This window comes from Aphelocoma coerulescens, chromosome 4 (genome assembly GCF_041296385.1).
Source record: "Aphelocoma coerulescens isolate FSJ_1873_10779 chromosome 4, UR_Acoe_1.0, whole genome shotgun sequence".
In the NCBI taxonomy this organism is placed as follows: Eukaryota; Metazoa; Chordata; class Aves; order Passeriformes; family Corvidae; genus Aphelocoma; species Aphelocoma coerulescens.
In genome coordinates this window covers 4,485,672-4,513,435 of record NC_091017.1, presented here as the reverse complement: position 1 = coordinate 4,513,435, position 27,764 = coordinate 4,485,672, and the positions used below count along the sequence as shown (strand labels likewise).

Sequence of the window (27,764 nt, the reverse complement as noted above, 5' to 3'; positions counted from 1 at the left end):
AGCAATGTATGTGTATGCAAAATGTTGTTTACTTTTCCCTCTTATTCTTCTTTCCTCTTCTTCCTTCTCCAAACCCCTTCAGTGTCCATGTCTTGACACACTGAAGTCCCCAGGTTAGGCTGCTTTTGATTTGCAAGGAGAGCCACAATAGTTAATTACAGAGCGTGGTCTTCTGTGCCTCAAAAATTTTGCATTTATAGGCTCCTGATATAGTCCAGAGCAAGAGGCTAACCCACATTTAATTTGTCCAACACGTTTCTGGTTAAAGTTCCATCAAATGGGTGACTGGAATCCCTCCGATTCAGCTGGAAAAGTCACTTTGAAGGAGGCGTTTATTAGCAACATTTGCCTCAGTCACAACAGGAGGCCCTGAGGGCCTGGGCAAAATCAGTAGTTGCTTGTAACAGTCAGACCTGGCCATTCCCCACGGGATAAAGTGTCAATAATAGGTTAGATATTATTATTCGGAATTGATTTTACAGCGGGTATAAAATTAAAGCAATGCGGCCGTTTCTGTAGGCAGCAGAGGCCCGTGCTGTGCAATGCCCTCCGGCGCGGCCCCGGCCCTGCGGGAGGCGGCGGCGGGGCTCGCCCCCGTCCAGGTGCTCCGCACCGAGCTCGGGGCCCACCGCGCTCCGCACAGCGACAGCAGCAGCCAGCAGCTCGCTCCTCCAGCGGGACAGGGCGCACAACACACGGGCCTTGGCTTTCTTCTGTCCTGCTGTTTGCTAGAGCAGTTTTGGTGAATGGTTAAACCTCTCTGCAGCCCAACTTTCGCATGAAAATTTAATGCACGTGTGGTTTTGACTGAAAAAGTCCCAAGTTGGAATATCATCAAGTGAAATAGTCAGTAGTTAATTCTGAGGAGCTTCTACATTAAAATGAGAAGCATTTTCAGCAGTCGTGGGAAGGAACATGTTGGGTAGCCTTGTAATTACAAATATTTATTTCTCTCTTCATGCAGAAGTTCCTCTTCTTCAAGTCAACCATTACTATCCTTTCCTGGTTATTTCATTGTCCCTAGAAAATTCAATGGATATTGTTCTCAAAAGCTTTCTTGTTCAAATGTTTCATGAAACCAAAGCTCCTCATTGACAAACACCTCTAAAATTTAGCCTAAGTCATGAAATGCTATAGGCACTTTGGAGCTGAAGTCTCAGTGAAACTCTGATACAGACCCTTTCTGAAAACAGACTAGTTCATAAATCACTGAACACTGTCAAAAAAGTGCAACATTTTTACTTTTTTTCCCTGTTATAATCAGGTACAAATCCACTAGTCCTACTGCATTTATACCCAGCAATATCAGGTCTAAGTTTCATCAACCCTATGTAAAATCTTGAATGTATGAAACTCACTTTCAATTCTGTCTTTTTCTTTTGAGGGAGTTGTATGAATTCTGTTTTTAAAATTTTATTATATTTTCCATCTTTATTCCCTTCTCTCTTTGCCTCCTTTACAACCTCCTTCTACATTCTTTGCTTTTGTCTGTGTTTCCATCTCCATTCAATACTTCTTCACTGTCCCTTTTTCACAAGGTTTCAAGGATTATTTTTAAGCATGTTAAAACCAGGAAACTTAGACTTTAATCTCATGGGTGAACACTGTATTTCAAAAGAAACCAGACTTCATCTAGGAAAGATGGTATAGGATTTTTTTTTTTCTGCCTTACTGTCCCCTCTGGGTGTGAGTGTAGAAACCATAGTGCCCAAAGGAGGATGTAGAAAGTGCATGGACTCAGGGAAGAATAAGATGATGGAATATTTATTCTGTCCACACCAATTAGCCACAAACATTTCTTCTAAGCCTGACAATGCATTTGCATATGTAGAATCACAGAAAGGCCTGAATTGGAAGGGACCTTCAATATAATCCAGTTCCAATCCCCCCACTAGAGGCAGGGATGCCACGCACTAGATCAGGTTGCTGATCAGACAGATCAGACTAGATCAGACACGAACACACTTCCAGGGATGGGGTATCCACAACTTTTCTGGGCAACCCGTTCCAGAGCCTTACCACCCTCTGCATAAAGAATTTCTTCTTAACATCTAACCTAAATCTCCACTCTTTCAGTTTAAAAGTTTTCCCTTGCCCTGTCACTATCTGCCTGTGTAAAATGTCCCTCCCCCTCTTTTTTTATAAGCCCCCTCTTTTATAAGCCCCTTCTCTTTTCCAGGCTGCACAACCCCAGCTCTCTCAGCCGGTAGGAAAGGTGCTCCATCCCTCAAAATCATCTACATGGTCCTCCTCTGGTCCATCTCCAACAGGCCTACATCTTTCCTGAGCTGGACATAGCATTCCAGGTGGGGTCTCATGAGGGCAGGGCAGAGCAGAGGCGGAGGATTACCTCTCTGGATCTGCTGCCCACTCCTCTTTTCATGCAGCCCAGGACAGAGTTGTCCTTCTGGGCTGTGAACACACACTGTTGCCTCATGTCCAGCTTTTCTTGCCAAGAGTGAAGGAAAAGCTGGGAACTCTCTTTATGCATATTTGGAAGTCGCAGAGATAAGAATGCTAATACCAAATCACTGTCATCCAGCACTACTCCACACACCTGGATGTGGCCTTTCTTCTCATACTATGCTTGTGTAAGGAAAAGGTATCCCCTGTACTTTTTCTACTTGTGAGTTGCAAACTAGTTGTTAAATCTTTGTGGCAAATGTGCTCTTATTCAGTAGCAGAGACCATTCTCAGTCTGTTGACACCTTACATGCATTTTATATTCACCCTCATTCTCTTCCATAAGCCGTCATGTAAGGGCTATTAATTGCTGGGGGGGGACCTTGATAAATTTTCCTCACTGCAAAGATTAGGCAAACTTGGAGGAAACTGTGCTGGTGTAAACACACACCTGACTTCAGTGCTACAGTGCTCAGCTGGAATGAGAGTTGGAAGCAAAAAATGGCTAATTTCAGTTTCACAAGTATCCTCCTCCTATCACACACTGAAAGCAAAATAAAAATGTCCCAACTTTGCCCCTCACTCCCCAGTTCCTGTCCTCTATGTTAAAGGAACAGCCCTGATGGGACCATGATTTGACTTATATCATCACAGAACCAATACATTAAATACTTATTGGAAATGACTTTTGCCATGTCCTTGGTGCACTGCTTTCTGATGAAGTGTGCACAACACACACAGCTGGGCTAATAATCTGTGGAAACGCTGTGTGAACCATGTGGTAAGGGCTGATGGAAAAAAGAGACCAGAGAAATCTTCTGATTCTGGAAATAGCCAGCACCAAGCTGGGGTAATATAATTAAAAATTTGCAATGTTACATGGGCCCAAATATAGCAGTGTGAAATCTAATGTGCCACAAGAAATGCTGAACTTCAGTAGGTGATGCTGCTAACAATCATGTGACATTTCTAAGAAAATACCTTATCAATACAACCCATGATAGTGTGAAACCCCTTAAGTTTCTGTGTCTCTTTTAAAAAAAATGTACCTATTTAAACAGATTTTCCTGCTCCTATGAGAAGAAGGTGCTAGGTTGCTCCCTGGGATTAGGATGTCTGACTAATAAATCTTTGAAGACACATTTCATTTCCATAGCTATCCCTGAAGTATAGCTTTGTAGCCAAATTTACACTTAAGTATCTCTAAATATGATATGAACTGTTTTCCAAGCTAATAATCTAGCTAGTTATATTAAAGCAGTTTGGAGTATTTTGGCTGAAGGAGATAAACCAATAATATTTTTCAATTATTTAAAACCAGTGTATTCAGATGGATTCTAAACTAGTACTTTTAGATTATTAATGCCAAGACTCAGGCACAGCTTTTCAAGCTGTCAGTTTTATTTCAAATATGTCTCTTGTTTTGTATTTTTTTTAAATAGGAGCAGGTAGCAGTGCTGGGTTCTGGTATTAATTACACATGGAAACTGAAAACCCGAAGTAGACCTGGTAGCATTTTAAGAATTCAGCTATTGTGAATTCATCTGGAATTCATTGGGCTACCCCAGGCCATAATAAATTCATGCTGTATTAGCAGTAACATCATATGTACACTAATAGATGTTCTACTGAGATCAGTATTATTTAATTGACTCAAAGGATTACTTTAAGATCAGTTTTCTTCTAAGTGTATTTTTAACATGGCTTTCTCCTGAAGCACAGCTTCCCACAACACAAAATGGTGACATCAGAAGAAAAACATGCATAAGAAAATACACAAAATCAGACTACTTTTTTCTCCTTAGGAAAGATACAAAGAGCATTAGAATCATAGAGTCTATCCCTGATGTAAACAAATCCATGTGTTTATTTATAATTTTCTCTGTGGGAAACAAGACATTCATCTCTCCAAAAGTGAACATATGCAGATTCAAGAGAGGTATAAGATGCAACTGAGTAAAAGTGATTATCTTAAAGTGAAAAAATGATGCAAACAATCTGTTTGCAAAGAAGTACTGAGCAGTATCACCTGCACATTTCTGCTTTGTCATGCACACTAAATAGAAGAGCACAAATAACATATTGAAGACTTGTCTGGTATCAGTTGTGTGACTGGGATATGGTAATTAATGGAAAAACAATACCTTGGATACTTTGGGTTGGAAAGGAAAGATGTTCTTAACTGTTTGCTGTGTCTTATGAACTGTACCAGAAACACTGATGTGACTGGTGCTACCCCTTGGCAACTTATGTCCAGTTCACACATTAGTTTATATTTCCTTCATGAGTTAGCTGCTAAGATGGACAGGCTGGTGAGCCACCAAGGCTCAGATCCATTTAATATAATTATTTCTCATCATTTAATGAGAACAAAACCCAGGTCTTCCCAAGTGTACTGGTTCAGCATCACTGAATAAATCACAAAAAGTAAAAATAAAGAACTGGTAAGGTCCCTGCTTCTCATGTTTTTGTGCCAAACTCAGTGATGTCCTGAGTCAATGCTATGCCAAAGCAGCAGTGAAATGCAACCACAGACAAGGAAACGTGGCTAAAAGGAGACCTTGTCTCCTGACCAGCCAACTAAGAGTGTGTGGGCACACAATTAAAAGCACATGACAGAACTTGGTTGAAAAAAATTCCAACTCATATCTCCTCTTGATATCCTGAAGAAAATAAGGCATTTCTGTTTTCCCTGTACTTTGAAAATAGCTTGGCTTTCTTCATTTTTTCCTCTAAAGAAAGAAACCACTGCAGGGAAGTGGAAAAAAACCCAAAAGAGATAAATAGACAATACCTGGATTTGGCAATTCTACTTTTCTCAGAGAGTATATTCCATCCATGGACAGCAAGCCTTAGAAGCCATCAACATTCCTTAAGTCAAACAGCTGCACTTTCTTATCTTTTTCTTTCAGATCATCATCCTCCCTGATTCTATCAATCAGCTACAGAAACAGCTCTTAGCAGAGTTCAGGGCTGTGTTCATAAAATAAATAGTCTGAAAGCCTAAATCAGGATTCAGAAAAGCTGCTCTCTTAGCAAACAGGAGTTACACACTCATGTATCATATCCATTACTGAGCCATCCCTCACAATAACTTTAAAGCTCTGCCAGCCCCCTTCAAACATTTTTATCAAAACAGTAGGGGTCAAAAAGATGTTAAATTTCTACAGTTTTCATGAACGGGGGAGAACTTACTAATGTCCATGTGGGAAAGGAATAGTGTCTCCCAATCCTTGGTAGACATCAGATAATTTACACAGGGTTTATTATGAATGTTCCAAACAAAGGGAAAGGTTGAAGGAGGTTTGCAGCTTAGCAGACCTCAGTTAATACATTTCTAAGCCATTTTAATTGTCCTGTGGATTTTTTAGAATCCATTTCCAACTGTCTCATTTCTCTTTCCTTTTCTCTGTCCAGATTACCTGGCAACACTTCCAAGAATGTAGTTCTTACTACTTCAGTATCACTTCTTTCACAGTGATTTTAAATAATCAGAAGGTACAGCAACATACATTCATTTAAGGGAAGTGTAACAGAAATGGATGCTGTGGCTTTACACTAATCACCCACGACATTTCTGCATACAGAAATCTGAAAAAAAAGTTCAAGTGTCCACTGGGATAGCCTTTGTGTAAAAGTGGGTACTTTGGAAGTTAATTAGAGACAATCTGGTTATTATACTGAGTTTTAAAAAAGCCAGTTAGAGTTAATGAGAATGCAAATGATTGTCATTGAGATTTGTTTGATATGGTCCCTATTACAATTCTGTTTTTCATAGCAAAACAGCAAAATGGACATTAAAAGTGAGTGAACAGTGAAAGAATCCCAACTTGCTGGAATTCAATTTTCTTCCAGCAAACTCAGCCCTTGTGCAAGAGTTGTGAAGGCGCTGGGGATTAATTAAACAGCGTAAGAAAGATATACTGAACACATGGACACAACAGAGCTACAGAACTTGCTAGTATTCACCAAAAAATCACTGACACAGGGAAAGGAGACCTCCTCTGTGGAACACATTGCCGCATAGCACGTGGTGAAAAGACCCTTGTTACAGTGCGTTCTCCAGGCACACCCAACAGCCAGGGAACAGCCCAGCTTCCCTTTGAAGGCAAATATACACACACAGGAGATTCACTGAGCTGGAGGGGGCAGAAATTATCTAACAGCCACCAACCAAATCCTGTAACTAGTTTTTCATACCTCTGCACAGCAGAAAGCAGTGAAGAGATCCTTGAACCAAGTCTAATGCATTCCCACACATCAAAGGGTCATGCAGTGCTGTTAGCTCTGGACCCCAGCTGCAATGATCCTGTACAAAGCCCAAGTCTGTTTGGGACATGTACCTGCTTTTGTTTGTAAACCAGCTACTGGCATGCAAGGAAAAGAGACTGCATTTTGTGGGCAGCTAGAGTGGGGCTGTTGCAATCATATGTATAAGAGCACCTGAATAATTTAGTGTAAAATACACACATTCATTAAAGTATCCAGTTTGGATAAATTACTAAAAAGAGAAGGCTCATGTTACAAACATCCTCTATTCTTGTTGCTTCTGGTGAGTTACTGAGAGACATCTGGCTCCACAGGTATTGTGCCAAAGCCTGTTCCCATTTTTTTGAATGTATCCTGGTTTCATTGTTCAACTAAGTGAGCTTGCCTTACTGAACATTTCCATAGGGGAAGCACCATTCCTGAAGACATTCTGATGTGGGTTTTGTTGATAAAATAGGGCTGAAGGCTTTCACTGCTTCATAAGCACATGCAATATTGTGTTGGCTGTGTTAACTCACCCAAGTGTATAGAAGAGAGACTTAGACAGATGATGGTCAAGCCCCAAACCCCACTGACACCCAGTTTCACACATCATTATAAAACCAGTTAGGATTCTTGCTACTACTGAGACACCAGAAAGGTGAGGGGTTCTGTTCAGGGTTTTGCTGTCTTAGACAGAAGCAACCAAAGATGTCTTTACCAAGATGCCAAACTTTGATGCCAACCTTGTCATCACCAGGTGCTGAAAGCAGCAGAAGCATTGTGCTGTCACTGACAGAGAAAAGGTCACTGAGCCTCTGTCTCTAAAGAAAAAAATTAAAGCAGATGCATCTGGCAAGCTTTACTCTTCTACAGATCCCTGAGGCTTCCCATTCTGCCAAATTTCATGAGAAAATGAAGGGACTTGGAGGCTTTCTGTGGTGTGGAGGAGATGGCTGGGGCTGTGAATGCTTTAATACTGCCAAGACAAAGGAGATTGCTTAGTCCCAGAGCCTTCATGCCCAAAGCAAAAGCCTGTAAGATGCCTTTGGTGCACAATGCCCAAAGAAAAAAACTGCAATGCTTGTAGAAAAGTGAAGACCTGAAATTAAAACTACGCAGTTGATTTCCTAGGGTTTTGAGACTTCCTCCTCAGAGAAAAAAAAACTGTTCAGTAAAGTTCCTTATCCAGAGCTTTCCTGTCACATTTTTATTAATGGTCTGGATGATGGGGCAGGGTGTACCCTCGGCAAGTTTGATAACAGAAAACAGGAAGGAGCAGCTGATGAACCAGAGAGCCATGCTGCCATCCAGAGGGAGCTGAATCACCTGGAGAAATGGGCTGACAGGAACTTCATCAACTTCTACAAGGCAATGTGCAAAGTCCTGCACTTGTAGAAGAAGAAAATAGCCTTCATGCACCAGGACATGCTGGAGGCCAACTAGCCAGAAAGCAGCTTTCCAAGAAAGGATCTAAACACCAGGCTGAACATAAGGCAACACTCAGTCTCCTATGAAGAAAGGCCGAGAGAACTGGGACAGTTTAACCTAGAGATCTCCATCCTTGAAGATATCCAAAAGCCATCTGGCCCCAGTCCTGGGAAATCTGCTCTAGATGATCCTGCTTGAGCAGAAGGGGTTGGACAAGAAAACCTCCAGAGGTGCCTTCAAACCTCAACCATTCTTTGTTTCTGTATCTCCTTCAAAGTGCTGGAAATAACGAGCGTTATGAATCAGCGCATGTTGAATACACGTGTAACCTTTTCCCTTCTATTACCTGGAAAAGGCATCACGGAAAAAGGAAACCACCAGAGCAAGCACGTGTGTGTGTATGTGTGTGTGTGTGTGTGTGTGTGTATTTACTTATAACTACAAACCCTTGGTTGAGGTAGAATAATGGAAAAGCATGTAGCACAGTAAAAACAAATGAATATTTAAAACTTGACTTACTTGTGACTGTTTCACTTCCACACAGCATGTAAATGTACATGTTTCCTACTTCCTCACATTATCCAGAACTTTGCTTTTCATTTTCCTCAGATATGGACAGATTCTAATAATTTATAAAATCTGCCAGCAAGCCGATACCAATTTTAGTGTATACATGATTTAGACTTGCTTTTAGTTTAATTGACATTTTGCTTATTTAAAACACAAAAACTGGCCACTGAGGAAAAAGCACTCACTTCTAACAGGATCATGGAAATATTAGCAACAGCAGTCCATAAATCACTAAAAATGATTTTTAGATTCTCAGAGAATGCACAGCCAGTGTGTCAAATAGAATGGAGGTTTGATGGAGAAGGAATGTGTTTTTCTGGGCACAATTATTTTACTTCACAAAAATGAGTCCTGTTATAAAGGGAGGTCCTATTCCAACATAAGCATGGTTTTTAGTGTTCCAGTTAATAATACAGTAAGCCAAATATAAGAAAATTCATTCTTAGGCATATAAGTGAGTAACTGCACCTTTACCAAATTAAAAAAAAAAAAAAAGACTGACCCAACAAAATTTCACCTTAGTGCTGTTAAAGGTATGGATAATTTCATGCTACAAATCTCAAGGGGAAATAAGGGAGACATGCAGTTCTAATGTCACACTCCCAGACCACGTCCTTCTCCTCCACTCAAAGACTGAAAAAAGAAAGAGGGAAAAGGGTCATAACGGGGTTGAGCAGGGACTGAGACTGCCTATTCTAGAAACACCAAGAGTGATTTAACACAGCAGAAACACTCTGCATAAAGAAAAACTAAGGTAGCACTACATAGGTCAGTATTTTGTTTCACACTAGCTTTTACCCAAATCTGGACATAGTAACTTGTGGTCACTATTACCTAATACTGAACAGTGACTGAAAAATGGTTCAGGAGCCCTCTGCAAATTAGAACTAAGTCAAGTTTTCCAAAATGCTTTTAAAGTCACATCAAGAATTGAGTTGTGAAGGTGAAAAGTGTGCCACTGCCTTCTCAGAAGATCTGCACACCAACACAAGTTACTCCCTTTTTGCAACAGCTCAGACACCAACTGCTCTATATGTAGCAAAGAAGGTACAGCTGATTTGTTTTTGAGCCTTTAACATACTAAAAGTTGGCTAAATATCCTTATTCACAATTAATCATCTTAAGAGATGGGGCCTTCTTTTGGGTAACTTAATTCTTTGCCCAAATCTTCAGAGAGTCTCAAGATCCCGCACAGCCAGTAGTTTCCCATTTGTGATTTCTCCATGTTAATCTCAAGTCACTAATTTTCCAGCTCTAGTTGTGCTCAGCAGCTGTAAAATTCAGTTTGTACTGACTGCACATCCCTGAACAACTCTCTCAAGCAGGGGTGGCTGATGAACATTGCCCAAACACCACAATCTTTTACAAACCCATGTCATTTCTGGTACCATGACTACTGCAACCCCACCCTGGAGTACAGGAAACTGAAGAACTGAATTTGTTACTGCATGTTTTAAGGTGTTATACAAAACTTTTGTTTACAACACTTACCTTTAGCTCACGTCCTTTAGCTTTACAGCATCCTGTTTAATGTTGGAGAATATCCACATAACATGTCCGCTACTGTTCCTTTGCTACAGGCTTTTTTTTCAGTCTAGGTTCAGTTTTGCTACTATCAGCATTTTTTAAAATATTTTTTCATATTTTTTATGAAACTGCAGCTGAAACTGGAGATGGAAATGATCACGTGCATGTCCTCTGCCATCTGCAGGGAATTTAGGTGGATTCTTTTTCCCTCTTTATGAATAACAGTGCGATTTGTTTGGTAAATATAATGCAAAATCACCAAGGGTAACGTGTAAAAACCTGCAGCTCAGCACAGATTTTTACAACTTCTAAATTCGTGTGCAACCTGGTTGGCCAAAATGTGCCCGAGGACAAAGCAAGGTTAAGGCTGCCACAGAGAGGAAATCTAAACATCATCAGAGTAATGCAAACCTCCTGTGTGGCAGTAACTGGAGACAGCCAAGCACAGCAAGATGGAACTTTTGGCAGGGGGAGTTCAGCAATGCGGCCATGCTGGTGACGGAACGAGCTGTTCTGGGCACGTGGAAGAGAGCACAAGAAGATGCAGGGCATTTTACCCAACAAACTAGCACAGGCAACAAGCAGACAAGGTATGTCATCCTGCAGCATTTCAGGAGATTATTTAGGTAATAATAACAGAAGAAAAATACCCCTAATTTCTTATAATTATCCAGGGCAACACATCTTTGTTACCATTTCCCACTAATATTGATTTGTGGGTTTTTAACATTGTTGACAATGAAAATGTTACATAAACAAATGTGACTATCAATAAAAAGAAATATTAGAGAAAAGGTTCTCTGTCACAAGTGTAACTCAGAGCAAGAGACTCCACTGTTTAAATTTTATTGGTATTGAAAAGCTTATGCAAAGTGAAAATATATGGAAAAGAAAGTAAACAAAACACAAAGTAATTTGACAGCTGGACTGTGGTTCTGCACTCTCTTTGCCAGGTTTGACCATTAAAGCTCAATCTCTTCCTCTTCCCTGCTGTCTCCAAATGGATTTTCAATTCCCTTCTGTTCTGTGGCACAGTTTCAACAGATGGGATAAGGAATGTTGCCTAGCCAAACTAACTTAAAGCTGAGTCACAACAACACTTCCCTGGGCATGAGAGATGAGGGTTTGGATTTCCTCGATGCAAATATTACTGAACCTCAGTGTTAGATAACTGTTCTCATATCATAGTATTAAATGAGTGTGGGCTCTGTCATCACTGTCACCCCTCTACAAAGAAAAAAAAAGTGGAGCCTCTCTGTTCTTGAAAGTAAAAGGATGTCAGTGCACAAGGCATCTCCAAGGTAGAAGCTGCAGAAAGTCAATGTACCTGAGCTTGCAGGACTATTAAATCCTTTTGTGGAAATGTACATCTAAACCGATTAGCCCAAGTTCATACAAAGTCCCAGGCAAGCAAAGATAGAAAAGAGGCAGAGTGCTGACTCCCAGCTATCACAAGGGAATTTTCCTCAGTAGCCAGAGTGACCTGACCCTTCAGGTAAGAATCTACCCTTGGTCTGCCTTCCACTGACTGTCAGATTACAACCAAGGAGTAGCTTACCTTGAGCAGTAATGCCATGTTTTCACTCAAATCAGATTTCGAGGAAGGAAGACTTTAAGGAACAATTAGCATCAAAGTGCTCCTCACATTACCAAGCCATCTGGTTTCCATTTTTACACTCCTAGCAATGTCACATCACAAGGTTTGGATGAGACCATCCACTGTGCGTGAGGCGCAGGTAGCTGCTTTGAAATGGAACTTTCAAATATTGTTACACCCTTTCCTAGTTTCTCTCCTAAAAATTTTGCCAGTGCTAACAAACAGCAAGCAGTGAACAGGACGTGGTGGGCTCATGAATGACTCAGAAAATTATTAGAAAATCAAATCGTACCAGCAAATCAGATGCCTTGAGAAACCACCTAAAAACAGAGACTAGACAAGAATAAGGGAATAAAGGTAGGTATTTATTTGAAAGGCCTTCAAAGGTACACCCTGGGGAGCCAGAGGCTACTGCTAAGATGGACCCCAAGGTATATGACAGGTCACGAGTTCTTCACATTTTTGTAAGTTTGGTTCATTTGCATATCAGCATAAATTCTCCAATTAAAGCTTCAGTTAATGATGTCATTTCCCCAAGCTTGCACCCCCTTTAGAGGCTTTGGTTTACATTTTGGGCCTAGGATGGTCTGAGTGTCCTTGGAGAGCAGGCCTGGGAAGAGGCTTTGTTATGGCTGCCTAGCATGAGAGAGCAGAAGTTAACAGGCTACAAGAAACTTCAGAGTTACACACTAAGCAGTACAGGATTTGAAAAATATGAAAGTTAAAACCTAAGGCATCAAATCCTTTCTTCAGTTTTCATATGTGATGCAGAATTGTATAAGCTTTGGTTTCCACTTGATACTTCCCACATGTAGCTCAGGGCTGTTCTTGTGCAAAGGCACCTTCTTTAATGGGTGTTCAGCCATCAGTGCTAGTAAGCAGATATTGCTTCCAATTTGCAGACAAAAACATTTTTAACAGTTTGTGTTACTTCTGGACTGCTCATGTTTGTTCTGCTGTGAACCAGCAGAGCAAACAAGTTCTGATTAAGGCACCACAGAAAGTTGAGGAGTCAGGCATTTGTCTCCACACTATGGGATAAGACTTCCCAAGGAAGCAGCGTGCACTGAGAGATGCAGCTATAGGGTGGAGAGGAAGAGCTCAGGGTACAGTCCCAGCCCATGTGGGCTGGGTGCCTCATAAAATATTTTAGTTCATCTCACTGTTACAACTCATTGGTGACAATTTGTTCTCTTTTTTTTTTCCAAAAAAGGCATGCATGAAGTTGTCAAAACATATGAAAAAGGATGTTTTTCTTGAAATAAATTACATTCTTTAATGAAGTCCTCCTTCCACACAGGAATAAATATCTTTAGAAAGTCATCCTTTGCCATTTTCTTAAACTGTCCAATACTTTGGAGAAAGAATTTGAATATTTTGCATGCCTGTTCTCAGTAATGATTATCATTCTGCCAACAGGACACCTAACTTGCCTGGAGATTTCACTATACAAAAAAATGCATAAAGACTCCTAATTTTCCAGTAGAAATAAAGGAATTATTCATAATTTTGCCTCAAATATTTCTAATGCTAATAACATGCTTTTCACAATATATTTCCCTCTTCAGTCATCACAATTCTCAGGCATTATATAAGCTGCACTGTATTCCTTGCCATACAATCAATTGAACAAGCCCATCATGGTTCTAAATCAGAAGTGACATGATTAGAAAGCAATCACAAAGCAACAATTCCCATCTAACGTTGCAATCACACAACAGAATCCTATCAAAATTCCCTAGGGTACTACCAAGGCATATTTACTGTGCTACCAATCTTCAGGACCTTTTTGCCCCTCAGTTTCTGGTAACCCACCAAAAGTGTCTGCTGATAAACCTATAAATGATAAACCAATGCTCCAGGGTACTTAAGAAGGCCCATTCTGAATTTAAAGCTAAACTGCCAGTAATACTGGCTTAGTAAATTTAAGCTACCTGAGAACTCCCTAGTTTTCCACTGATTTAATAATGCAAAAACTTCAGATGTGACAGGAGCTAAAATGAACTGGATTACCATTCACCTTTCAAACTATCAACCTTCAGGTTGGGGATTAAGTAATGAAGGGGATTAAGTTGTAAAGAGCTGGATTCAGTGGATTTCACATACCTGTTACCAGTGTAACATGACATCATCCAGCACTAAGGAGCTCTCAAGGCACAAAAAGCTCATTTAAATCCTGAATCCCAATTCTGAAACAGGATTCCTATCCTCACTTGAAACGTTTAAAGATAATCATTCATCTGTTAAATTGTCTTTAGTGCAACAGCAACCCAAGGTAAACACGAAAACTGGGCATTAAATATTCCCTTCATTCAGGAACAATGATTTTCAAACTAGCTAGAGACTAAAGTATGCAGCAGTAAAACCAACTCGCTGTACTGGAAGCCGAAACTGAAAGGGTGCAGATAACGCATGTGCCTGCTGCCATCTCCTGGTAGTTAAGAGGTAAAACAATCTGAATTTTTTTTTTTTCCTTCTGTATCCTTCAGAAAAACGTCAGGTCTTCCAAGGAAGAGGAACAAAAACAACCCCCAAAAACCAAGAAAAATATACCATTTTATGTTCTACAAAAGGAGCTTTCAAAACTCTCAAAATCTAGAAAAAGTTATTTCACTGTACAAGGCAGCCACTACCAGAACGTAGCCACTTTCAAGCTAAATGGAGTTCTAACATTGGCTTAAGTAGAGAAACACCAAATCTCATTCATTTTATAGAAGAAATAAGTACTCACCCGAGTTATTTTAACTTCAAAACACATTCAGAAAATTAACTGTAAAAATTTCCACATGGTGTTCAAAACCAAATTAAGGAAGTCCCTTTGGGAAGCCTACTCATCATATTAGATGTTACAGTGCAGATTATTGGCTCATAGTGACTCGTTTTAATATCCATTTCTTTTCATGAATACTTAAAGCTCAAGACAGTCTTTCACAGTTGCACTACTCTCATTGCCTTTGGTGAAGGACACAGCATTGCTATTTGTAATAATATTCCATGTTTTATGTTTTAAAAAGTAGGATTAGCCAACTTGAAAAGAAATGTTATGGTTATTTTGACAGCTGACAGGAAGTACCTTTCCTTAGCCTGCAAACTTTAATGTTGCAAAGACTGTTGAAATTTTCATTTCATAGACTGTTTTGTTATGCTGGAGAGACCTGTCCATATCCTCCCGAAGGTTAAAAAAGAAATAAACAATGGGAATGAACTCTACAAGTGGGTTATGTCTTCTAGTGTGCTGAATGACTATGGGAATGTGACCTGGCTTGCCTTAAAAAAAGGAATGAAGGCATACCAGTGATTTGGATTGCCCATGGTTTACTGACAATTGCCATGGGGAAACAATCATTAAACGTTGCAGAAAAGCCAAGCTAAATAGGGAACATTTCCTTTCACAGAATGAGAATCAAAAAAATTGTGTTGTAACATCAAGCTGTAATTGAGAAATGGAACAATGACTGAAGAGTTGTAAGAGACCTAAATTAAATCCAACTGGGATTTCACATTCCTTCTGAAAATGAAGGTTTTATCATGAGATAATTAAAGCAAGGATAGCCAACTCCTGGTGTGCCAGAACATATAACTTAGCCTGTCATCTTGGTTCGTGAGAGTCCCTCGGAGTTGGTCAGGAAGCAGCCTGTCACAAATCAGCCACTAACCCACAGCAGTCTCCCTGGCAGGAGCCCCAGAACCTTCCTCCTGCCTCCTCTGGACATTCTCTAACCACAAACTACAGGCACTGGCTATGGGGTGTGGTCAGGAACATGACAGAAGGACATCTGTGCCTGTCCCCATCAGCCCTGGCCAGGCCATGGTCAGGTGGCAACTGCAGCTTAGTTACAGCACAGACAAAATGCAAAGGTGTTGGGGTTTTTTATGGGGGAGAGGGAAGCACATCAGGGCAAAAACCAGTGCTAACCACAATACAGAACTGGGGATGGAGAAGTGACCCAAAACTCTGAAATATGGTGCCAGGTGCAGGAAGATTTAGTCACCAACATGTCTCAGTGCCTGCCAGGTGAATCTTGTGAGAAGTAATGAAGAAGCAATTAAGTCTGTAGTTGATAAACATATGCACCAGGTCATACCAAGAGCAGGTGTGTGTGCAAACCATCCAAACTGAAACACAGGGACATTAACTTGGTAAACCAAGAATGACTTGAATTCTTTTCTTCTATCTGGTTTTAACAGTAAGACAGCTAGAGGAGAAATATGTCAAATATTAATTGAAACCTCTACTATTCTTGCCTGGTCTCATGCTTTCAAGATCTTTTATTTATCACAAAAATAAGCAGCTCTCCAAAAGCAAAATGGACAAGAAGCCAAGTAGAGAAAAAACCCCAGAGGGCTGAGATCATTTTGGGATAGATAAATAAGAGCACCATAATACATAAGGTTTTAAGCAAAACAGCTCATATTCACAGCAATCCAACTTCCAAAAGCTGGGCTTTGGATGAAAAATGCTTCCATTGTCACAGCCTTGGAAATACACCACTCTTACTCAGAAAATATTTTATTGAGAAGACTTATGTATAACACAATCACTAGTGAACAAGACCCAGAATAAATTTCCCTTGGTTAAATTAAACTATTCAGGCTGTTTCGGAACTTCAGCACATGACTTCAGGACTATACCATTTGTTTTAATCACAGCAGCCTGAACCCTGAGGCAAACCATACTTCCTCTTGGATCAAAAACTGGAACCAAGAGAAAGCCTAAGCTTTTGAGAAAAAATGTTTTATTACAACAAAATAAGCAATCACACCATCAATTCACTCTCTTAACAGCTGGCCCACTGCACTGTGTAATGATCACATGGTTTTTATCCTCAGTATAAATATTTCTGTTTTGAATGTAACTTCATTTTAAGACTGTTCAATTTGTTTCTTTGAAGGGCAATATGGGTATCTAACACAGGTATGCCTTAGGTGATAATATCAGATAATGCTTTGGAAAAATCCCATTCAGGGAATATTTCATTTGCAGCTCTTCTGTGCCCAGCAAATCCATTAATTTTCATCTTCTTGCCTATTAATTGATTTTATCAGCTAATTAGCTGGCCACCTTGTTACTATCCCAGCAGACAGTAACTTCCCCTCTTCATATTATTAACATACTTCAACATTTACTTGTTTTGCTCAGTCTCTCTTACCTGTTAACCTCTGCCAGAGCTTCCTCCAGGTGACAGCCACTACTGGTTGCAAGATCTTCCTTGGTCTCCCTGTAGTAACAGGACTGAAGTTGTTTGACCAAGTAGCAAATTCCCTTCACCAAGACAGACCAACAACCCAAATGGCTCTTAACCTTTTTTTTTCTGGTGTTACTATGGATTGAAGGAAACATTGTTTCATTCTGCTTTCCCAGGTTCTCCCCACCTGCCTCTTCACAGTGCTTGCAGAATGTTTTTATTTGAAATAGCTATTTCAATGATTTACATCGTGAACGCCAACAAAAAAAAACCACAAACTAAGTATTTGTTCAATTCGTACCTGGAAAGTAATATTTTTAAGTTCATAAGGTCGAACGCATGTAGGCAAACGCTGAAACCGAGCATCCCACGGCATTCCCATGGCGGAGCTCCTCACTCGCTCCACCCCCGCTCCGCGCGCCTCTCAGCCCCGCCCACAGACGCAGCGGCACCGGGAGCCGGCGGGGAGCTTAACAAGAGGTAAAAACCTTCCCTTCCCACCGGGCAGCCGCGGGACCGCACAGGCTGCAGCCCTGTGTTTTCCATGTTTAAGGGGCACAGGCAATCGCGATTCCCAGAGGGAAGGCCGCTGCGGTGACCTGAGGCGGCGCGCGGCCCCCTCAGCGCGGTCGCGCGCGGGAAGGGGCGGGGCCGGGCGGGGCGGGGCCGGATTCGAACCGGGCGGCGGGGAAGTGGCGGCCATGGCAGCGCAGCAGCAGCTCGGCCGCGAACACCAGGGCATCACCCTGCGCGGCAGCGCGGAGCTCGTCGCCGAATTCTTCTGTGAGGGGGCTGCGGGGGGCCTCAGGCACCGCGCTGGGAGAGAGGGAGGGAGAGAAGGATAGGGGGAGGGAAGGTGAGGGGGTGGGAGGCCGAGTCTTGTGGGGCGTCATGGCCGCCGGCTGGGCCGTGGCGGGGTGTGGTAAACATCTCTCCCTTTCCTTCTCCGTCGTGCAGCCTATGGAATCAACAGCATCCTGTACCAGCGGGGCATCTACCCCCCCGAGACCTTCACCCGCGTGCAGAAGTACGGACTCACCCTGCTGGTCACCACGGACCCCGAGCTGGCCAACTACCTCAACAACGTGACGGAGCAGATGAAAGGTGCGGGCCGGCGGCGGGGCCTTCCCTGCGGTGTCCCTGCCGCCGTCCCTCGCGCTCTAAGTGACTGCCGTGGCTTCTTGCAGAGTGGCTGTACAAGTGCATCGTGCAGCGCCTGGTGGTGGTGATCTCCAGCATCGAGAGCAGCGAGGTCCTGGAGCGGTGGCAGTTTGACATCGAGTGTGACAAAACTGCAAAGGATGACAAGTGAGTACCACGGTTCCTCCACTCCTGCTCTTGCCTGTCCCGAGTACCAGTGCAGGCACAGGCTTAATGCCAGAGACTCGTTCCTTCAAACCTTTCTTAGTGCCCTGCCCTCTGTCTGCAAACCAGTCATTATATGACTGAACACACAAACAACAATAAAGGGAGACCAGTTATCACTTTTCTAAGGACTTAAAAGTGTCACTACTACTCTAAAAATACTGTAGCAAACAGTCTAACAGAGCTTAACAAAGAGAACTATATTTAGAGGAAACTATCAGCACAGTAGAAGGTTTTTCTCTTACCAGAGTTTTCTTATTTTTCCAGTGGACCACGAGAGAAATCTCAGAAGGCAATTCAGGATGAAATTCGCTCTGTCATCAGACAAATAACTGCCACAGTAACCTTCCTGCCACTCTTGGAATCTGCCTGTGAGTATTCTGAACTGCATGAAAGAAATCAAATGCTTTTGAAAAACCTCAGTAACTTTCCAACTTTAGAAGAGATCTTCTGATTTTCCGAGGCTTTTTAATTATTACACATCATGTACCATCACATTTGTGAGACAGCACCTTGTTAGACTGAGATCAGGACAGAACTTGGGGTGTCTTAGCAAACTTGAGCAAATTAGTATGTATGCCCTAAGGAATGCAAGCTTTTGTGAATAATTTGTTCATATGAAGTGTTACACAGAGCTCAGCTCCACAGCATTTTAACATGTTTAAAAAAAAATTTATGACACTCACTTGAGAAAACTAAAATGGCCTCACATGAATATAATTTGACTATTTTTTTTCCACATAACTATTATAACTTCTGAAACCCCCGGTCCTTATCTCAAGTTCTAGAAGATGCACTTCAAACCCTCCATCTCCTTATGGTGAATTTGTTCTCCCTTGCTCCCAGGTGCCTTTGACTTGCTGATATACACAGATAAAGATCTGGCAGTGCCAGAAAAGTGGGAAGAGTCAGGACCACAGTTCATAGCCAATTCAGAAGAGGTTCGGCTGCGTTCCTTCACTACCACAATCCACAAAGTCAACACCACGGTGGCTTACAAAAAGGATTCTGTTCCCTAAGATGCAGGGGGAAGTTCTGTGTGTGTAAATATCCTGTCACCTTGTATAGTTTCTGTTCATCATGCAGCTAAGCCATGAACCCATCACTACTGTCTTGAAGAAGTATGACACAGAGAAAAAGACAACATGCCTGTCTGTGATAACGTGACACTAGATTAAGCTGGCATCATTTTTAAAGAGGCTTAAAAGTATTCATGGTGATAGTTCAATTCTTACTTTACTGTATGAGCTAAATTAAACCACTGCCTCTGCTAGAAAACCTGCCTAAATCTAGGATTAGCTGCTAGAATTGTGTTCAGATCCTGTAATTTTATATTTTAGAATTATTTTAAGCTGCATTCTGTTAGCAGGCTTAAGTTCTCTGGAGCAACTAAAACAAATCTCATTTCTAGTGTCCCAGTTTTCATGTTAAAAGCCTGGGCTGTTTTATTACCAGAAATAGCCCTAAAATGAATCAACCCAACAATTCTTGTACCTTACTACAATGGAAGCAGCCGTTCATCATGGAAACTTTAAATACATGAACCTTTGTACTGTAATGACCAGTGGGCTCTAGTTGTGGGGACAGAGTTGTTTTAAGTCTGTGTATGTCTGTAGTGTCTGTCCAGCATTTTCTATGTTTGTAATCGTTTTACAGAATAAAGCTCTGAGTTTTATAGTGCTCTAATTCAGAGTCTGCAGTACTTTGTGTTTCAGAGGATTTTAGGAATGGTACAGCCTAGTTTCAACTGTCACACAAGTAACACCCAAAAGGCATCCCCCTTGTGTTGTTACTTATCCTCTTAAGTCTTCAAACAAATGGTGTGGAGTCCATATGAAATCCATTAATGGATTAACAGTTTGCCCCCACGTAAGTTCAAGTAACAATATAAATAGTCACACTGCCCTAATGATTAAGCACAGTGCCTTCCATATTTGTTAAACAGCACTGGACTCTTCATGTGCTCTTACCCATTTTTGTAGTGGAAGAAATTAGGGATTTAAAACTGTAACTCTGGAACTTTCAGACTCTTCCATAGTTTTGTTCACTTCCTTCACTAAATTCATTCCAACCAGAGTGTTTAACTCTGTTTTTTCCACTCTTTTGCAGTGCTGTAGGACTTTCTGTTATAATAATATAATTTCAGAAGTTTATTTAAAAAACATCGATTACATGTACCCCACCCCACAACTGTATTACAACCTTTCTGGGCTTTCCTATTTCCAGGAAATAATTCTCTCCAACAGTCCCAATCTAGCAGAAGTAAAAAACGCAGTCCTCTGTAAACCAGGAGCACAAAAATCGTAATTTTTTAAAAATAAATACAATCTAGGTACTTAAAAAGTTACATTATTCACTGCTAGGGCTGCAGTAACAGAAGAATACCTGGTGTTTTCTTTTGCCTGTCAGCACAATTGTGGTGACTGCACTATCTCTTCACCCCTAGAAGCAGGCACACTTCAAAGAGTGAAGTCTGCAGTAGTGAGCATAAAAAACCCTCATTTTACAGAGATGCAAAAGTCAAATTGCTGCAAGAAGCTCATTCTTGTACCAAACGGAATTTATGATCTTTTTTAAGAAGGCCCAGCACGAAGTCCATCTCCATCATCATCTCTGTATTTCTTCTTTTATAGAGGCACCAGCAGTCAAGAGAAGTAGTAGATCATTGCATGTAAATAATGTCCGTGAAAGGTACATGTGAAAAGGAGCAGGTCATAGATCCTAAAGTTTCTCACAAAGACCCTGCAGAATAGGAGAGAAAAGTAAAAGTAAGTCATATTAATCTCCCAGGAACCAAGCCTTCATGGAGGTGTCCAGCACGATGTGCTGATTCCTAAGGGGACCCCACACTCTTGATTAGTTTCCCCTACTCTGAGGTCACTTTTTTAGAGTGACAATCAAAACAAGGGAGCCCCCTTCATCTCCGATGGCAGTCTGCTTATCCTTAGGAAAGGGAATGAAGGGTAAGGCTCAAAATTAACCCAGCAGGCACTGCTCACCTGACTAGTTGAGCTGACGGATGAGCTGGTTGATTGCTTCCCCTCTGTAGCCAGGCTTGCCCATCTCCTTGAGGAAACCCACTCTGTTCCGCGACGCGTGGCGAGCCACCGACAGATGGAAGGGCCACAGAAAGCTGGTGACTCGTTTGAAATACTTGCCAGTTGAGTAGATTTCATGAATAAGGTCTTCCAAGCAAATAATACCACAGCCCCCTGCAAGAGAAAAAAAAAACGGAGATGCCCAACTGTATCATCTTTCCTCACACTGCTCCAGAATTGCCAGTCCTCCAGTTTGGGAAGATTTTGTCTCTCCTCACCCTCTCAGATCAGACTGTGAACTCTCAACACCTAACTCCTTCCCCAATTTTCTCCCCCACCTCCTCACCTAAATGTTGCTCTATCAGCATGTTGTCTGTCAGAGGCACCCTCTTTTTCTTGATCTTGGCTTGGCCCCGTTTCAGGATCAGCTCTCGTACAGATTTCAGGTTAGGCTGCCTGCACAGAAACAAAAATCAGATTCTGTAAGAGAGACACGATGCAGAGGGAAGCCCCACCCCACTTCCTTGTGCAGAGGTGGGGAAGTAACCAAGTTACGTAGAGAACAGTAAGAAAAGTTTTAGATATAAAGTTGATAAAGTTTTAACCATTACTGGAGAAGTAATGGATCTGTGATAGCAGCTGGAGAATCCAATGACTCCCAAGTCCCAGGAGGGGTACATACCCCCACGCCACGTAAGGCTCCACAATCCGCAGCATCTTCAGCGACAGCGGGCTCAGCTTAACGAATACCCCAGCGTAATTCTTCCTCAGCTGCAGCAACTCAATCACTCTTTTCACCCTCTTAGTCACTCCCTTAATACTGAGTCAGAAAAAAATAATGTTATTAGGAACGACATTTCTCTAATACAGCAACAAAAGGCCTCAGATCACCTGCAAGGACATATGCCTGGGTTGATCCCACTGCCTTGGCATAGAAATGACACAACAAAGGGTAGCAACAATAAAGGAAGGAGCAGGGGAAGTTCCTTACTCCACAATCCGCACGACGAAGGCCAGTTTGCTCTCCTGAGGTGCCGCTGCCTGCCCAGGCCTCTGCTCCATGCGCCTCAGCCGGGTGTCATCCCGGCGTTTGCGCCATGAATCCCGAATGAAGGTCTCCAGGCGTCTGAACTGGATCTGTTTCCCCTTCTGCTGCTACAGACAAAAGGAAAAGAAAGTATCACCCATCCCAACAGTCCCAGAGGTTTGTACCTGAAAGGCCAAATGAAATGCAGTAGTGAACAATGTTCTTTCAGCTTTGGAAGCAGTAAGAAGAAAATAAATTTGATTACCTAAGCCCAAGGGAGACAGAACTGAGGGACAACACATGAATTTACACACAACTACTATTTATGAACAGTGAACAAAAATATAAATTAGGGAAAACAGAGCAAGACCCATGATACTTCTAGGCGAAGCTACACACACAGCTCAGCAATGGCTGGGAAAGCCAGAAATAACATCAGGGTAAAACAGATGCTACAGCAATACCCTAGTGTGACTCATAAATACCCTCCAACAGAAAAAAACCTGCATTTAAAGTCCTTTTCTATACAGGCACACATGCAAAAACAACCCCAAAAATTCAAACATTCAAGTAACTATTAAGTATTGCTAATTTAAACAGAGAACATCTGGCTCACCTGATAAAAAGTCTTTTCATTATTACTGGAAAATGTAAACCTCCTTTTTTAAATTGAGAAGATGTTTAAAGGCCTCTCCTTAATTTAGAAATGAGTACATCCACCTAAGTCATAGTGTTTTCTCATATGAACAGGACTTGAAAATGCACAGCATTACACAATTATATTCAAGATACTCTACTGGTTAAATTAGCAGGCCATTTTGAATTAAAGAATCTAATGTCATGTGTCTTCTGTTCTAATTCATCTTGTAAATCACCCATGAAATTGGTTTGAATTTTCAAAGCAGGCAGACCAAATCTAAGTCTCACCACTAAGATCATTTTTCTAATGAGAATCTTATGGAGTGGTTATTTAACATTATTACTTATGCTTCCACTTCCACCTTGGAAATACAGCAAGCCACTGATGCTTTTAAAAATGTAAACACGGTATTAAACAGAAATGGCAGGAGTTTTGCATATAATCTCATAGAAAAAAGATTCACTGGGAAAGCTTTAAGACAGATACCTACTGTATTAGCTGGGGCACAGCACAGCAGGTCTCAGACTGGGAATTAGAAAGGTTTGCTGTGCTGTGCTGGTCTGAAAAAGGCAGTGTGAACAGGGAGTGTCTGCAGCAGAACATGTGCCACCCCACAAGCAAAAAAAGGCTTCATGATGACCTGTGTCTGCTCTAACAGATAAATAAACACAGCCTCAGAAAGCACACTTTCCATGCAGGGTTACAATGCAAAGGTGGTTTCAGACAGTGAATTCCCAGGGCAGCACTGACAATTCAGCGGCGCTGCAGTTTCCCGCATGTGGCTGCTAACACCTGCTCACCACCACTAATCCACAGGAACAACTCACAGTCTTTCATGTATTTCTGTTTCAGTATAATAACCTGTAAAACTCTGTCCTCTTTACAAGGCTCAGAGACACACGGAGAAGGTGTTTAGGGACTCAGGCTCCCCTCGGAGGTGACCCCGAAGATGCTCCCTGCCCACCCGCAGCGCTCGGGCATCCCCCCCTCGCTGAGGGGGCCGATCACTCGGATCCCTTCCGTACGAATTCAAGCGGTTGCGATTCCCTCCTCCGGAGGACGAGCTGCGGCTGCAGGACCAGGCTCTGCCGGGACCCGCCGTACCTTGCGTTTGTTGAGCAGCGCCTGCTTGGCCTGGGTGGCCTTGATGGCCAAGTACGCCTTCCTCTTCTTCAGCAAGTTCTCCGGCACCAGCGGGATCCGCCGCCTCGGCCTGCGGGCGAGACAACCCAGTCACAACACGGTCACATCCCGGTCACATCCCGCATTCCGACCCCCCCGGACCGCCCCCGCCCCCAGCCCGGTGCCCGCGGATGGCGGCAGATCCCGCAATCCCTCCATGCCTGCCTCCCGCACTCACTCCTCCAGCTCCGCCATCTTGCCGGGCCGCCGCCGCGCATGCGCCGGCGCGGGGCGGGGCCATGGCCGCTCCTCCTCAGGCGCCGCTCGCCTCTGCTGGGGATGGCGGAGCGCCGGGAAGCGCCTGTCCCGGCGGGGAGGGACGCGCTGCTGGCCGGCCCCGCGCTGTCCCGGCGCGTTCCACACGCTGCGAGCACTGGGGAGGAGCGGACACTGGGACTCGCGGTGTGACAGCCGGGTCACCCGCAGGTGGTGCCAGAGCCTCACGCTCAGTTGGGATGGTGTTGGGGTTGTGTTCCTGGTGTGCTCCATCCAATTCCCCGTGCAGGGTAGAGGAGGGATGTGTGCCTTTACACTCTGAAATAATTTTCATTCACACCGACCACAGTTTCCTCTCACCAGCTGGGAGCTACAGCCTCGCTGGAAGATTCAGTGGTGCCCGAGTTTCGCTGCTCGTCTCTGTGACGCTGCAAGCCTTTACAACACTGTAAATGAGCCCACTTCTGTATTGACGCCGAAAACTAGAATTTCTGTGTTTAGAGACTCGATCCCAAATGCCACGAAGAACACAGCCCTCGGTGAGCAAACCCAGCTCCCTATCAACTTTTAGATATGAGATGCAAAGCAACGAATTTAAGAAATAAATAATCTGAAACTTTCATCAAAACAAATCCATAACTACATAAATTTTATCCTGACTTATAAAAATAGCTGGAGTCCCTGGTAGCTGACAACAGAAGAAGTGGCCCATTTAAATCTACAAGTGAACGTGCTTTGTTTAACAGGAGGGAAATGCAAACAGACTCTCAGGTATTCCATTATTAATGGCAAGGAAACAATACATAAGTAAATATTTGAAGCGCTGTCGCTATGAAATGTCGCCCAGCACAGCAGCGTTCCTAGGCTGACTCGTTAAACTTTAACCAGTAGTTATATTGTTTTAATGAATGGCTATTCAAATATCTCTGTTTGCAGGGATACCCAAGGAAAGTGTTCTCATTTTCCTAGACAGCAACCTGTTGTACACCGGCCTTCAGCACTCCGAACTCCTGAATGCAAAATTTTAGGGCTCAGATTCCAAAAGCCAAGTCAGGAGATGAAGTGCAATGTCAGAATTCCATGAAACTTCTTGCCTCGTTTTCTCACTCCACGGGTATAAAACCCCATTAAATTAACTTCAAATCCCACAAAATCATTATTGACACTGCATGCAGTCTCAAAACAGCAAAAGAGCTCGAAGTCCATCACTCTCATCATCGAACCATGCCCCAGTTTGAAATCTGTCTGCAATAAATTCCCTATAAAAGAAGCCAAAGAAATTAAATTTTGTTTATTTCACCAAACAATGATCTAATCTTGGGAATATTTTAATAAGAGAAGTATCTTCTAATCTTAAATTATGCCCATTTTCAGATCTTTTAAGGAAAAAGTTTATATGACTTGAAAGATGCCCAGGAACTACTCCATACACACACGCAAACCGATAATTAGTAGAGAGAAAAGCTGGGTGATCCAAGACTTTCTTTCATGGAAATAGCAATCATATGGACACAGACTAATATTTCATATTTTTGAAAAACATTGTGGACAGATGCATGGGTTTATTCTTTCCAAAATAAGCTTCCTTAAGAGGAGCATTTTTGTCAGAAATCCTGCAAATTCACTGCAAAAGGAGCAATCTGGGTATAATGAAGACACGTGGATGAGACTAATGCAGGTGTGTACCCTTAGTTAGTGGCACCTAATATGTCAAATTGTAAAGGCTAAAAAATAAAACTTGTTTTTGTGTCTCCTGGAAAAAAATCTGAGTGGGGCAAAACAGTTCATTCTTTAGTGCCACTAATTTACCAGCATTAATGGAAAATATTCCAGCTTCAAAAGCCCGATTTGATGATAACTATTGTAATTACATCCCTGGAAGAAAAGCAGACTACTAATAAACCCCTGGCACTACTCACAGTTACTGTCCCTGGAAATTATATCTGGAGTTTTAAGTTATGAATATTAAATTACAGATTTATATCTGTCAGAATGTTCTGACATTCTTTAAAAGAGTAGTGATACCAATTTACAAGTTCCACGGTGAAACAGTTGTAAGAATTAAAATGTAAATTAATTTTGTTTTACTTCCAATGTACTTGTAAAGGCCTGGCTAATGAACCTGAAATAGAAAAATGGTTTTTCAATTACAATAAACAGCAATGAAAATAATTTATTTTTGTGTCTTGTCTACAAGAGAGTGCACAGAATGTCTGCAATTTGAATGTACTACAAATTTAATTGTATCTTTAAAGAAAAGTGGAGGTAAAAATAGGCATCATTATATATGGTCTCCACAGGTCTCTATGACCTCTCTTCTTCTTCCACAGCGGTGGAAAGCTGCATCTTATCTGGGAGAAAGACCGATTCAATTATGTCTGAGATGAAAGACAGTGAGAACAGAATAGGAGTCTTTCCCACACTCAGTAATTGGGAATCCTACCTCCTACTAGATTACTTTTTAATTGAACCTTCAAGATAATTATGCCATTTAGGTTGTGGAAGCATATTAATAAGTACACCACAGCATAAACTATTCATAAAAATACTACAGACTGGGGAGCCATAAAAAGAGATGGAATGGAATAGCCTAATTAGGAAATTTATCATGTCAGTGTAGACAACTTAATAGGAGATGGTTTGTACAGGCAGAATATGCTCTCTGTCCTTGTCAGTGATTCTGATACAATGGTGGTAGGTGGTGGACAATGACTTTTACTCTTTTTTTAAAAAAAGAAAGCATTTAATTACTTTTATTTTATGGCTCTGATTACTGACACAACTACATAAAATCCTTTTGCAAGTTTAGTTTTGGAGACTAGACAAACAACAGGCAGCTGTTGTTTCAGCAGAAACAGCAATCACAAGAGGATTAAAACATCATAAGGGAGAAGTGACCTGCAGTAATTAATATAAAATCACAGCAGAGTAATTTCACTGGTTTGTAGCAAGGCTGATCCTTGAAGGAAGCTGTGGCCCTGAGTGCTGTGACAGTGCACAACAATAGGGCTATAAAGGTCCTCTCACTTTTTTTCTCTGGTAATTTATGCCGGGAAAGTTCTGACTGGAACATCTAATTTTGCCTGCAATTACTAGTGACAACTGCCCAGTCAAGATAAAGCTACAGAGCATCGGTGTTTGGCCAGGAAATACCAGGCAGGGAAACACAGAGCCCGAGGGATGCAAGTGGTCACCTGTAGCTTTATCCCAAGAAAGGGGCTGTGTCCCTACACACAGCAGAAACAAAGGAAGGGAGGAGGTAGTTGCAGGATTTTCCTCACAGCGCAGCAGAAGATGTTATAAGGCTGAGTGCTAAGGCAGTGAGACAGCAGAT

The 27,764-nt window shown here is 42.0% G+C and overlaps 2 protein-coding genes and 1 long non-coding RNA gene across 7 annotated transcripts in view; 1 reads left to right on the top strand and 2 right to left on the bottom strand.

Annotated features, from left to right (window-relative positions):
* LOC138109346 (uncharacterized) overlaps window positions 1-17,501 on the bottom strand; it is a 63,818-nt gene extending 46,317 nt beyond the window's left edge. For all 3 annotated transcript variants that reach the window (XR_011150421.1, XR_011150422.1, XR_011150423.1), the window contains exons 1-2: window positions 17,264-17,501; window positions 16,927-16,995 (exon numbers count right to left, since the gene is read on the bottom strand). This is a non-coding gene — a long non-coding RNA (uncharacterized lncRNA). The remainder of the gene's footprint in view (window positions 1-16,926; window positions 16,996-17,263) is intronic.
* Window positions 17,502-17,634: 133 nt separating this feature from the next.
* MAD2L1 (mitotic arrest deficient 2 like 1) lies at window positions 17,635-20,013 on the top strand. The gene is made up of 5 exons (XM_069012576.1): window positions 17,635-17,745; window positions 17,920-18,066; window positions 18,150-18,270; window positions 18,595-18,698; window positions 19,174-20,013. The coding sequence occupies exons 1-5, from the start codon at window positions 17,664-17,666 to the stop codon at window positions 19,344-19,346; spliced, it is 627 nt and encodes a 208-aa protein (XP_068868677.1). The 5' UTR covers window positions 17,635-17,663; the 3' UTR covers window positions 19,347-20,013.
* A 596-nt stretch (window positions 20,014-20,609) lies between these two features.
* The window catches only part of RPL7L1 (ribosomal protein L7 like 1), a 142,789-nt gene continuing 135,634 nt past the window's right edge, over window positions 20,610-27,764 (bottom strand). For 2 of the 3 annotated variants that reach the window (XM_069012574.1, XM_069012575.1), the window contains 6 exons: window positions 24,137-24,245; window positions 22,357-22,520; window positions 22,048-22,185; window positions 21,712-21,821; window positions 21,327-21,539; window positions 20,610-21,069 (listed from right to left, as the gene is read on the bottom strand). In XM_069012574.1, coding sequence (XP_068868675.1) covers window positions 21,331-21,539; window positions 21,712-21,821; window positions 22,048-22,185; window positions 22,357-22,520; window positions 24,137-24,245 — 730 coding nt within the window. In that variant the 3' untranslated portion in view covers window positions 20,610-21,069; window positions 21,327-21,330. Of the gene's footprint in view, window positions 21,070-21,326; window positions 21,540-21,711; window positions 21,822-22,047; window positions 22,186-22,356; window positions 22,521-24,136; window positions 24,246-24,392; window positions 27,192-27,764 lie in introns of those variants that run through there. The other variant, XM_069012573.1, reaches the window with a different exon arrangement.

Coding starts and splice junctions, on each gene's coding strand:
- MAD2L1 (XM_069012576.1), top strand. CDS start 17,664: ATGGCAGCGCAGCAGCAGCTCGGCCGCGAACACCAGGGCATCACCCTG. Junction 18,271..18,594: donor AAAACTGCAAAGGATGACAA/GTGAGTACCACG, acceptor TTATTTTTCCAG/TGGACCACGAGAGAAATCTC. Junction 18,699..19,173: donor GCCACTCTTGGAATCTGCCT/GTGAGTATTCTG, acceptor CCTTGCTCCCAG/GTGCCTTTGACTTGCTGATA.